Here is a 12607-nt window from a genome sequence, read left to right as displayed (position 1 = left end):
ACACAACAAAGGTCCATCCCAAATGGCACAAAGGGCATTTAACATGTTTTGACTGTTCCCCGGAAAAATATGTGCTCATTTATCTATATGCCAACAGTGCGCAACAATTCCTAATTTATCATAACCATTACAGATAACAATTCCTAATTTATCATAACCATTACAGATAACAATTCCTAATTTATCATAACCATTACAGATAACAATTCCTAATTTATCATAACCATTACAGATAACAATTCCTAATTTATCATAACCATTACAGATAACATTTCCTAATTTATCATAACCATTACTGATAACAATTCCTAATTTATCATAACCATTACAGATAACAATTCCTAATTTATCATAACCATTACTGATAACAATTCCTAATTTATCATAACCATTACAGATAACAAATCCTAATTGCTCAGTTGCCCCATAAATATTCAGTCAATAAAAAAACAAGTCCAATTTAAGATGAATTTATTTAAACCATAATATCAACTGGTTATTATATTGTGGAACACAATCTTCAAAAAATCAGTAACCTCAGAAGTTGTTCTTCCTTGTATAAGGCTGCGGTTGTTCAATGGCATAGCATTGTTTTGTTCATTTAGCAGACAAGATGCTCTTATACTGAACACAAATAATATAAACGCAACATGCAGGGACTAGGAGACTAGTCAGGATTGAGGGAACAGAGATCCTTGATGAAAATCTGCTCCAGACTAGGGTGAAGGTTCACCTTCCAACAGGACAATGACTCTAAGCACACAGCCAAGAAAATGCAGGAGTGACTTCGGGACAAGTCTCTGAATGTTCTTGAGTGGCTCAGCCAGAGCCCGGACTTGAACCCGATCGAACATCTCTGGAGATACCTTAAAATCGCTGTGCAGCGATGCTCCCCATCCAACTTGACAGAGCTTGAGAGGATCTGCAGAGAAGATTGGGAAAACTCCCCAAATAAAGGTGTGCCAAGCTGGTAGCGTCATACCCAAGAAGACTCGAGGTTGTAATCGCTGCCAAAGATGCTTCAACAAAGTACTGAGTAAAGGGTCTGAATAGTTATGTAAATGGATTATTTCAGTTTTTATATATATATAAATATATATATATATATAAATGAGCAAACATTTCTAAAAACGTGTTTTTTCTTCGTCATTATGGGGTATTGTGTGTAGATTGATGAGGATAATTTATTTTTTTAAATACATTTTAGAATAAGGCTGTAACGTGACAGAATGTGGAAAAGTGAAGGGGTCTGAATACTTTCCGAATGCACTGTAGTTTGAATCAATGGGAATATACACTATATACACATCTGTAATCACAACACACACTTCTCAAACACTGCCTCCGCAAGCTCCAGAAATATGAGAGAGAGCAAGAGAGAACGTGAAGAGAGATGGACAGAGAGAGAGAGAGAGAAAATGTGAGCGAGATGGAGAAAGAGAAATGAGGAGGGAGAGAAATGGAGAGAGAGGAAGAGAGATGGAGAATGAGGTAGAGAGAGAGAAAGATAGCATTGGAGAGAGATAAAATGTGAGCAAGATGGAGAAAGAGAAATGAGGAGAGAGAGGAAGAGAGATTGAGAATGAGGTGCAAAAAATGTTTTGACATATGAGAGGGCATATGGCAGCACCTCCATAAAGTGTGCTGTTAAAAGTGGGAGAAAATATGTTTTATGGCAGTTGACGTGACACCTTGAATAGTCCTTCAGTCAACTGGCTGTCGATACATCAGGCCCTTGAATAGTCCTTCAGTCAACTGGCTGTCGATACATCAGGCCCTTGAATAGTCCTTCAGTCAACTGGCTGTCGATACATCAGGCCCTTGAATAGTCCTTCAGTCAACTGGCTGTCGATACATCAGGCCCTTGAATAGTCCTTCAGTCAACTGGCTGTCGATACATCAGGCCCTTGAATAGTCCTTCAGTCAACTGGCTGTCGATACATCAGGCCCTTGAATAGTCCTTCAGTCAACTGGCTGTCGATACATCAGGCCCTTGAATAGTCCCTCAGCCAACTGGCTGTCGATACATCAGGTCCTTGAATAGTCCCTCAGTCAACTGGCTGTCGATACATCAGGCCCTTGAATAGTCCCTCAGCCAACTGGCTGTCGATACATCAGGCCCTTGAATAGTCCCTCAGCCAGCTGGCTGTCGATACATCAGGCCCTTGAATAGTCCCTCTGTCAGCTGGCTGTCGATACATCAGGCCATCTGTTTCTCATCTCTAATTGCTGGAATATTACAGTATTACAGAATATTACAGTCCTAATGAATTTGTGGTGCGAGATGAGGGCCCAGTGCGCAGCTGTCACACTGAAAATATGGAAATGAATAAACCTGGTCAGCCCATGCCATTACAACTCCCAGGGAGAGGGGACTGACCAGTTTAGGTGATTGTGATTAGGCTTCTAGCTACACCAGTAATGAGTGGGCAGACACAGGCCAACAACACTGAAGGAGAGGGAGACAATTTGGGTCTAAACTATTCTGGTCCCAGATCCGCGTGTGCTTTATTTAAATCCTCTCACTGTCATTGTCATTCAGTATCTGCCATCATACCTACTGATCTGGGACCAGGCTCGGTCTGAACACCAGAATTGTTCAACTCCAGCACATGCTATCATCACAAATCTTCTACTGATATAAGTCTATGAATGAGGAGCGCGGCCAAGGTAATCGCCTGGGCAGAGAGCAAATTATAGCATGAAATTCACAGGACCGCCTATGTGCACATGCGAAGATAAAATGTTTTATGGGCCTAATAATTGAATAATAATTCCAGCATCCATTAATAGTGTAATGACATTCGGCGATTGTCATTGGGTTTACACTCTTGAAGCCTGAATTAATTGATACGTCTTGCTGACAAAACAACCAACTTTGTAGAAAGAAAAGTTGGGACACCTGAAAATGGGCTGAGATACGGGACTGTCCCGGGATGACAAATGCAGCCACATAGACAACTTTTTTTGAACCATGACACAGAGGTGGGGGTGTTCGTTTCATTTGAAATAAGCTTTTAATTTATTTACCACTGTAGCAGTGCACATTTGAAACAAATAGGAGAAGTGTTCAATTCCAAAGTTAGACTTTGTTGCACTCATGTTTCATTCGGGGGTTCTGAGACCCCCCTGGGCCCCCCATAATTCATACTCTGTGACTGGGTAATTATGGTCAGACATCGCTCTGGGCTTTCGTCCTAGAAATACGCAGGCAGGGTGCTTGTTATTCATCTGAATAGAAAATGCAGAACAATACACGGTGGGTTTTTATTGAACAGGTGATAAAACCCCAGTGTTTGCATATCTAGAAAAGGCCGTTGTCTGGGTGACAGCAAGGCTTTGTCGTGACTGGCTCTGGCTCTCACAGTCACACCTATAATCATCAGCAGGGCTGTGTCGTGACTGGCTCTGGCTCTCACAGTCACACCTATAATCATCAGCAGGGCTGTGTCGTGACTGGCTCTGGCTCTCACAGTCACACCTATGATCATCAGCAGGGCTGTGTCGTGACTGGCTCTGGCTCTCACAGTCACACCTATGATCATCAGCAGGGCTGTGTCGTGACTGGCTCTGGCTCTCACAGTCACACCTATGATCATCAGCAGGGCTGTGTCGTGACTGGCTCTGGCTCTCACAGTCACACCTATAATCATCAGCAGGGCTGTGTCGTGACTGGCTCTGGCTCTCACAGTCACACCTATGATCATCAGCAGGGCTGTGTCGTGACTGGCTCTGGCTCTCACAGTCACACCTATGATCATCAGCAGGGCTGTGTCGTGACTGGCTCTGGCTCTCACAGTCACACCTATAATCATCAGCAGGGCTGTGTCGTGACTGGTTCTGGCTCTCACAGTCACACCTATGATCATCAGCAGGGCTGTGTCGTGACTGGCTCTGGCTCTCACAGTCACACCTATAATCATCAGCAGGGCTGTGTCGTGACTGGCTCTGGCTCTCACAGTCACACCTATGATCATCAGCAGGCTGTTGAGTGACGCTGTAGCATCCCCTGTCCTGTTGCTCCACAATGGCTGCCATGGCCTTTAAAGATAAAATACCTTTCCATCTGCCTCCTTTGAGGGAAATGTCAGCTAATTAAGCACAACACAACTGACCTTTTTAACCCCCATCCGGGCCCCGGGCTGGGTACACTGATGCCCCTGTAATGAGGGTGGTGCCAGCCACCCTACCCCACCCATCTGCTGCCGCAGGCACCCTTTGATATGCTAATCAACCCTGTCCTCTGATAGGGCAGTCAGAACTAATGAGGCTCCTAAGGTTCATGGACATGATCCCCCCTGACAGGTGCTGCTGCTACTAGCCTGCTGTTTGATCTAGACTCTAGACGTTCAGCTGATCCAGTTTTATGATGATCATACAGTAATGTACTGTATGTCGTCAGCTGTCTCCTAGGCCCTGGACACATATGGCCAGATGTGATATATCAAAGGTCAAAGGTCACTCCTGAGACACCGTGGAATCAGCTCCTCCTGAGACACCGTGGAATCAGCTCCTCCTGAGACACCGTGGAATCAGCTCCTCCTGAGACACCGTGGAATCAGCTCCTCCTGAGACACCATGGAATCAGCTCCTCCTGAGACACCATGGAATCAGCTCCTCCTGAGACACCGTGGAATCAGCTCCTCCTGAGACACCGTGGAATCAGCTCCTCCTGAGACACCGTGGAATCAGCTCCTCCTGAGACACCGTGGAATCAGCTCCTCCTGAGACACCGTGGAATCAGCTCCTCCTGAGACACCGTGGAATCAGCTCCTCCTGAGACACCATGGAATCAGCTCCTCCTGAGACACCCTGAGAGAGTGGGGTCACAGCATGGGATCAGCTAATTAGGGTTAAGTGCCTTGCTCAAGGGCAGATTTTTACCTAGTCAGCTCAGACTCCATCTCAAATATTTTCGGTTACTGGCCCAATGCTCTAACCACTAGGCCACTGTATATTGCATGAGAGTTTTTATTCAGCGAGTGAGATGACTATCCAAGGTTGGATGTCCTCCATTCAAATCAAAAATCAAATCAAACTTTATTTGTCACATGCGCTGAATACAACAAGTATAGACCTCACCATGAAATGCTTACTTACAAGCCCTTAACCACCAGTGCAGTTCAAGAAGAGTGAAGAAAATATTTAGATGAGATCTCTCTTGGTAGATAGTTTGGGCTACAGCTTATCATAAGGTACTCTACCTCAGGCGAGCAATATCTCAAGACTTCTTTAATATTAGACATCGCGCACCAGCTGTTATTGAAAAAAAGACAAACACACCACCCCTCGTCTTACCAGACATAGCTTCTCTGTTCTGCAGGTGCATTGAAAATCCCTACAGCTCTATATTGTCCGTGTCGTCGTTCAGCCACGACTCGGTGAAACACAAGATATTACAGTTGTTAATGTCCCGTTGGTAGGATAATCGTAATCGAAGGTCATCCACTTTATTTTCCAATGATTGCATGTTAGCAAGTAGAATGGATGGCAATGGGAGTTTACTCACTCGCCTACGGATTCTCAGAAGGCAGCCCGATCTGCGTCATCTTGTCCTTTTCTTCACGCAAATGACAGGGATTTGGGCCTGTTCCCGGGAAAGCAGTATATCCTTCTCGTCAGACTCATTAAAGGAATAAGCTTCTTCCAGTTCGTGGTGAATAATCGCTGTTCTGATGTCCAGAAGTTATTTTCGGTCATAAGAGACGGTAGCAGCAACATTATGTACAAAATAAGTTAAAAAATAAGTTACAAACAAACGCAAAAAAACAAACAAAATAGCACAATTGGTTAGGAGCATGTAAAACTTCAGCCATCCTCTTCAGCGCCATCTTATGAATCTCATTGCAGTCCTTTAAGGGTAATTGAGAAAATGAAGTGGGCCTACTGTGTTTGATCAGAAGGACCATTTTGAGCAGCTTTGTGAAAATGAGAATTGAGGCAAAGCAGGGTTCCCTAACGAAATGAGAAAAAGTCTACATCACATTTGATTATCATACAATGGAGCAAAAACACGGTAGAGTTGTTTTTTGAAGTGGTTCTCTCTAAGTCTGTGTGATCTGTCGCCACTGCGGTTCTCATACAAAAAGGTCTGATCTGGTCCACACTTGTCCCCTGCACAGGTTGCTAAGGTGTGCCCATGGTCCTACCTGCTGATTCTTACACACACACACACACACACACACACACACACACACACACACACACACACACACACACACACACACACACACACACACACACACCACCTTGTCTCATTGCTCAAAGTAAATAAGTAATTATCCAGTGAATGATGGGTTGGCTGGAGATCAGTGTAGACACAGACCCATGCACCAAAAATATAAAGTGTGCCTTTTTTGGGCCTGGCTAGCCTTCCCCTTCTGACTGACAGACTCTCCTCTGGACCGGGCTGGAGAATCAGGCCCTAGTCTTCGCCTTCTGACTGACTGGTTGACAGACTGTCCTCTGGACTGGGCTGGAGAATCAGGCCCTAGCCTTCACCTTCTGACTGACTGGCTGACAGACTGTCCACTGGACTGGGCTGGAGAATCAGGCCCTATCCTTCACCTTCTGACTGACTGGTCGACAGGCTGTCCTCTGGACCAGGCTGGAGAATCATGCCCTAGTCTTCGCCTTCTGACTGACTGGTTGACAGACTGTCCTCTGGACTGGGCTGGAGAATCAGGCCCATGGAATGAGGTTGCGTTCCAAATGGCACCCTACTCCGTCCATGTAGAATGCACTACAGAGCCCTATCATCAACAGTAGTGCACTACAGAGCCCTATCATCAACAGTAGTTGAAAGGGAATAGCAAGCTATTTGGGACTTAAACTGTGTTTGGCTGGAAAAGCACACTTCCTGTCAGTCCAATTTAAAGACACAGGGGCATTATTGGTTGTGATATTACTGTGTTCGACACACTGTGCATTTCTGTGTGTGTTGCTTATGGGTTGATATTGTTCTTTTTGGCAAGGCCTCCCTTTAACTAAGGATGTAACCTGACATGACATTAAGTTTTGTGTTGTTTTTTTCCTCCAACTTCCCAGTGAAGAGAGACTGTAGTGATTGTCATAACAATGACACAGCATCGTCATGGGGATGGGGCTGGTCAGTGACCCTAATGATGCTGTGTTTCTCTCTCTCTCTGTGTGTGTGTGTGTGTGTGTGTGTGTGTGTGTGTGTGTGTGTGTGTGTGTGTGTGTGTGTGTGTGTGTGTGTGTGTGTGTGTGTGTGTGTGTGTGTGTGTGTGTGTGTGTGTGTGTGTGTGTGTGTGTATTTCCAGAGACATCAAACCTGACAACATTCTGCTGGACGAACACGGTAAGACGGCTACAGTTTACATAACGTTGTGTTTGACTTTGAAACCTCCGAACGTAAGGGAAGTGTTATTCTGATTTGTGTTGTAAATGTGTCACATCTACAGTTTACATAAGTTGAATGTGAAACATGGGACAAGTTATGGGTGAGAAGGGAGACACGGAAGCGGAGTTAAAGCCTCAGCAGCATCATCCCACAGTAACATGTCGTGTGTTTTTCCATCCATGCTGTGTAAGGAATGACCTCCACTGAATTAATGAAAGATGAGTTTAGCTTTTAGCGGTGGCGCTAACATTATGCAGCCACAAATAGTGCATACACACACACTAAGAGGTGCTGTCAGAGAAACAAAGCAGAAGCTGTCCAGGGAGAAAGTTTAAACTGTGTAATCATTCATCATTATTCTGAAGGGGAGGAATATTAATGCACTGAATGTTATGAACCACTGTTCTACACGCAACATCTCTCTCTCTCTCTCTCTCTCTCTCTCTCTCTCTCTCTCTCTCTCTCTCTCTCTCTCTCTCTCTCTCTCTCTCTCTCTCTCTCTCTCTCTCTCTCTCTCTCTCTCTCTCTCTCTCTCTCTCTCTCTCTCTCTCTCTCTCTCTCTCTCTCTCTCTCTCTCTCTCTCTCTCTCTCTCTCTCTCTCTCTCTCTCTCTCTCTCTCTCTCTCTCTCTCTCTCTCTCTCTCTCTCTCTCTCTCTCTCTCTCTCTCTCTCTCTCTCTCTCTCTCTCTCTCTCTGAACCTCCTATTAAGCCCTTGGAGGGTATTGTGCAGCTGGTCAGGGGCCGGGGGGTTGTGCCGGAAAGTTATGGCATGGCTTTCCTTCTGACACCGCAACTGTGCCTGTAAATAAACAGGAAGAGAGAGAGAGAGAGGGAGCGAGAGAGGGAGAAACTGAGGTAGAGAGAGAGAGAAACTGAGGTAGAGAGAGAGAGAAACTGAGGTAGAGAGAGAGAGAAACTGAGATAGAGAAACTGAGGTAGAGAGAGAAACTGAGGTAGAGAGAGAGAGAGAGAAACTGAGGTAGAGAGAGAGAGAAACTGAGGTAGAGAGAGAGAGAGAGAGAAACTGAGGTAGAGAGAGAAACTGAGATAGCGAGAGAAACTGAGTTAGAGAGAAACTGAGGTAGAGAGAGAGAAACTGAGGTAGAGAGAGATAATAAAGAGAAATAGAGCCTGTCTCTCTCTTTGTCTCAGTCATTTGACCCTCAGGACCTGAGATGTTATTCACCTCAATGTTATTTATTTATCCTGCTCTGCCAGTGCTCTTTATCCAGACATTATCTGCTCCTGTCCCTTGATCATAGCCTGCCAACAAGATGTCTGATATGTATCTTCAGGACGCAACTCCACAGATCTGTTCTCCTGGAACACAATTTCCCTTTACACAGGAGCCCAGCCAAGCTCAGCCTGTGTTTTACAATCAAATCAAATCACATTTCATTTGTCACATGCGCCGAATACAACAGGTGTAGACTTTACAGTGAAATGCTAACTTACCAGCCCTTAACCAATAGGACTACCTAGACGTTTAATGTATCCAGACTGAACTTTGAAACACATCACTGGTCAAAGGGCATCCCCCCGGAGGAAGTTACGCAGGGTTTTCAAAGACCACTGATTCCTAGAAGAGTGTACCAATCTTTACACCCAGTGCCCCTTCCAATGGGAATAGCATTTATTTCAGCAAAACAATTAAGTCACGCACAGGGACGATGGAGATGCTAAATGTCAAGTCCTCAGGCTGTGTCATTGAGCTGAGGGAGATAGTTGTCTGGGCTACTCTGCTGGATCTTTGCTCCCAGGCGTGTGTGATCCTGTAGGCCTTTTCCCACTCAGACAAAAACAGACAAACACACAAAGCGTGTTCGTTCAAGTGCGGGAGCACACTTACAAACCACATGCAATCACTCACACACACACACACACACACACACACACACACACACACACACACACACACACACACACACGTGCGCACATACGCTACACACACGCACATACGCTACACACACGCACACACACACACTCACACACACACACCTGTCTAACACTATAGTGAAGTTAAGGACACAGCAGCATCACACAATATATTTCCACCTCCTCATTGCCTAAGGCTGCATAGGGTCCACAGCAGAGAGAAACCATAAGAGAGCCAGGTGAAACTCACTGTCATCACTGTCATAGTTGGTCAACATTTTGTGATAAACACACACACACAGAGAGAGAGAGAGGGAGGGAGAGAGAGAGAGAGAGAGAGAGAAAGAAAAACTGAGATAGAGAGAGAGAAAAATTGAGGTAGAGAGAGAAACTGAGGTAGAGAGAGAGAGAGAGGGAGAAACTGAGGTAGAGAGAGAGAGAAATTGAGGTAGAGAGAGAGAGAAACTGAGATAGAGAGAGAGAGAAACTGAGATAGAGAGAGAGAAACTGAGGTAGCTAGAGAAACTGAGGTAGAGAGGGAGAGAAACTGAGGTAGAGAGAGAGAGAGAAACTGAGATAGAGAGAGAGAGAAACTGAGATAGAGAGAGAGAGAAACTGAGGTAGAGAGAAACGGAGGTAGAGAGAGAGAGAAACTGAGGTAGAGAGAAACTGAGGTAGAGAGAGAGAGAAACTGAGGTAGAGAGAAACTGAGGTAGATAGAGAGAGAAACTGAGGTAGAGAGAGAAACTGAGGTAGAGAGAGAAACTGAGGTAGATAGAGAGAGAAACTGAGGTAGAGAGAGAGAAACTGAGGTAGAGAGAGAGGGAGAAACTGAGGTAGAGAGAGAGAGAGAGAAACTGAGGTAGAGAAAGAAACTGAGGTAGAGAGAAACTGAGGTAGAGAGAGAGAGAGAAACTGAGGTAGAGAGAGAAACTGAGGTAGAGAGAAACTGAGGTAGAGAGAAACTGAGGTAGATAGAGAGAGAAACTGAGGTAGAGAGAGAAACTGAGGTAGAGAGAAATGGAGGTAGATAGAGAGAGAAACTGAGGTAGAGAGAGAGGGAGAAACTGAGGTAGAGAGAGAGAGAGAAACTGAGGTAGAGAGAAACTGAGGTAGAGAGAAACTGAGGTAGATAGAGGGAGAAACTGAGGTAGAGAGAGAGAGAGAAACTGAGGTAGAGAGATAAACTGAGGTAGAGAGAAACTGAGGTAGAGAGAGAGAGAAACTGAGGTAGAGAGAGAGAGAAACTGAGGTAGAGAGAGAGAGAAACTGAGGTGGAGAGAGAGAAACGGAGGTAGAGAGAGAGAAACTGAGGTATAGAGAGAGAAACTGAGGTAGAGAGAAACTGAGGTAGAGAGAGAGGGAGAAACTGAGGTAGAGAGAGAAACTGAGGTAGAGAGAGATAATAAAGAGAAATAGAGCCTGTCTCTCTTTGTCTCAGTCATTTGACCCTCAGGACCTGAGATGTTATTCACCTCAATGTTATTTATTTATCCTGCTCTGCCAGTGCTCTTTATCCAGACATTATCTGCTCCTGTCCCTTGAACATAGCCTGCCAACAAGATGTCTGATATGTATCTTCAGGACGCAACTCCACAGATCTGTTCTCCTGGAACACAATTTCCCTTTACACAGGAGCCCAGCCAAGCTCAGCCTGTGTTTTACGATCAAATCAAATCACATTTTATTTGTCACATGCGCCGAATACAACAGGTGTAGACTTTACAGTGAAATGCCTACTTACAAGCCCTTAACCACCAGGACTACCTAGACATTTAATGTATCCAGACTGAACTTTGAAACACATCACTGGTCAAAGGGCATCCCCCCGGAGGAAGTTACGCAGGGTTTTCAAAGACCACTGATTCCTAGAAGAGTGTACCAATCTTTACACCCAGTGCCCCTTCCAATGGGAATAGCATTTATTTCAGCAAAACAATTAAGTCACGCACAGGGACGATGGAGATGCTAAATGTCAAGTCCTCAGGCTGTGTCATTGAGCTGAGGGAGATAGTTGTCTGGGCTACTCTGCTGGATCTTTGCTCCCAGGCGTGTGTGATCCTGTAGGCCTTTTCCCACTCAGACAAAAACAGACAAACACACAAAGCGTGTTCATTCAAGTGCGGGAGCACACTTACAAACCACATGCAATCACTCACACACACACACACACACGCTACACACGCTCACACACAAACACTCACACACACACACCTGTCAAACGCTATAGTGAAGTTAAGGACACAGCAGCATCACACAATATATTTCCACCTCCTCATTGCCTAAGGCTGCATAGGGTCCACAGCAGAGAGAAACCATGAGAGAGCCAGGTGAAACTCACTGTCATAGTTGGTCAATATTTTGTGATAAACACACACACACAGAGAGAGAGAGAGAGAGAGAGAGAGAGAGAGAGAGAGAGAGAGAGAGAGAGAGAGAGAGAGAGAGAGAGAGAGAGAGAGAGAGAGAGAGAGAGAGAGAGAGAGAGAGAGAGAGAGAGAGCCCATGGAATCCTATTTTCCTCTCCTGGAAGAGAGTAATATCATGAATTAATCCACATTGGGCATCACTACAATCTAGTATACTGGTTTTGTAATACACCAGAGGGGTTGGTATACACCAGAGGGGTTGGTATACACCAGGGGGGTTGGTATACACAAATACACCAGGGGGGTTGGTATACACCAATACACCAGGGGGGTTGGTATACACCAGGGGGGTTGGTATACACCAATACACCAGGGGGGTTGGTATACACCAGAGGGGTTGGTATACACCAATACACCAGAGGGGTTGGTATACACCAGAGGGGTTGGTATACACCAGAGGGGTTGGTATACACCAGAGGGGTTGGTATACACCAGAGGGGTTGGTATACACCAGGGGGGTTGGTATACACCAGAGGGGTTGGTATACACCAATACACCAGGGGGGTTGGTATACACCAATACACCAGGGGGGGTTGGTATACACCAATACACCAGGGGGGGTTGGTATACACCAGAGGGGTTGGTATACACCAGGGGGGTTGGTATACACCAATACACCAGGGGGGTTGGTATACACCAGAGGGGTTGGTATACACCAGGGGGGTTGGTATACACCAATACACCAGGGGGGTTGGTATACACCAGAGGGGTTGGTATACACTAATACACCAGGGGGGTTGGTATACACCAGAGGGGTTGGTATACACCAGAGGGGTTGGTATACACCAGAGGGGTTGGTATACACCAGAGGGGTTGGTATACACCAGGGGGGTTGGTATACACCAGGGGGGTTGGTATACACCAGGGGGGTTGGTATACACCAGAGGGGTTGGTATACACCAGGGGGGTTGGTATACACCAGAGGGGTTGGTATACACCA

At 45.6% G+C, this 12607-nt stretch overlaps 1 protein-coding gene across 2 annotated transcripts in view; it reads left to right on the top strand.

Moving 5' to 3' along the window:
* Positions 1-12607, top strand: part of LOC139537766 (serine/threonine-protein kinase 32A-like) — a 70969-nt gene that overhangs the window by 34433 nt on the left and 23929 nt on the right. For both annotated transcript variants that reach the window (XM_071339517.1, XM_071339518.1), the window contains exon 6: positions 7284-7321. In XM_071339517.1, coding sequence (XP_071195618.1) covers positions 7284-7321 — 38 coding nt within the window. The remainder of the gene's footprint in view (positions 1-7283; positions 7322-12607) is intronic.

The sequence above is a fragment of the Salvelinus alpinus genome, chromosome 13 (genome assembly GCF_045679555.1).
Source record: "Salvelinus alpinus chromosome 13, SLU_Salpinus.1, whole genome shotgun sequence".
NCBI classification, from domain to species: Eukaryota; Metazoa; Chordata; class Actinopteri; order Salmoniformes; family Salmonidae; genus Salvelinus; species Salvelinus alpinus.
This window is presented reverse-complemented; position numbering and strand designations above follow the sequence as displayed.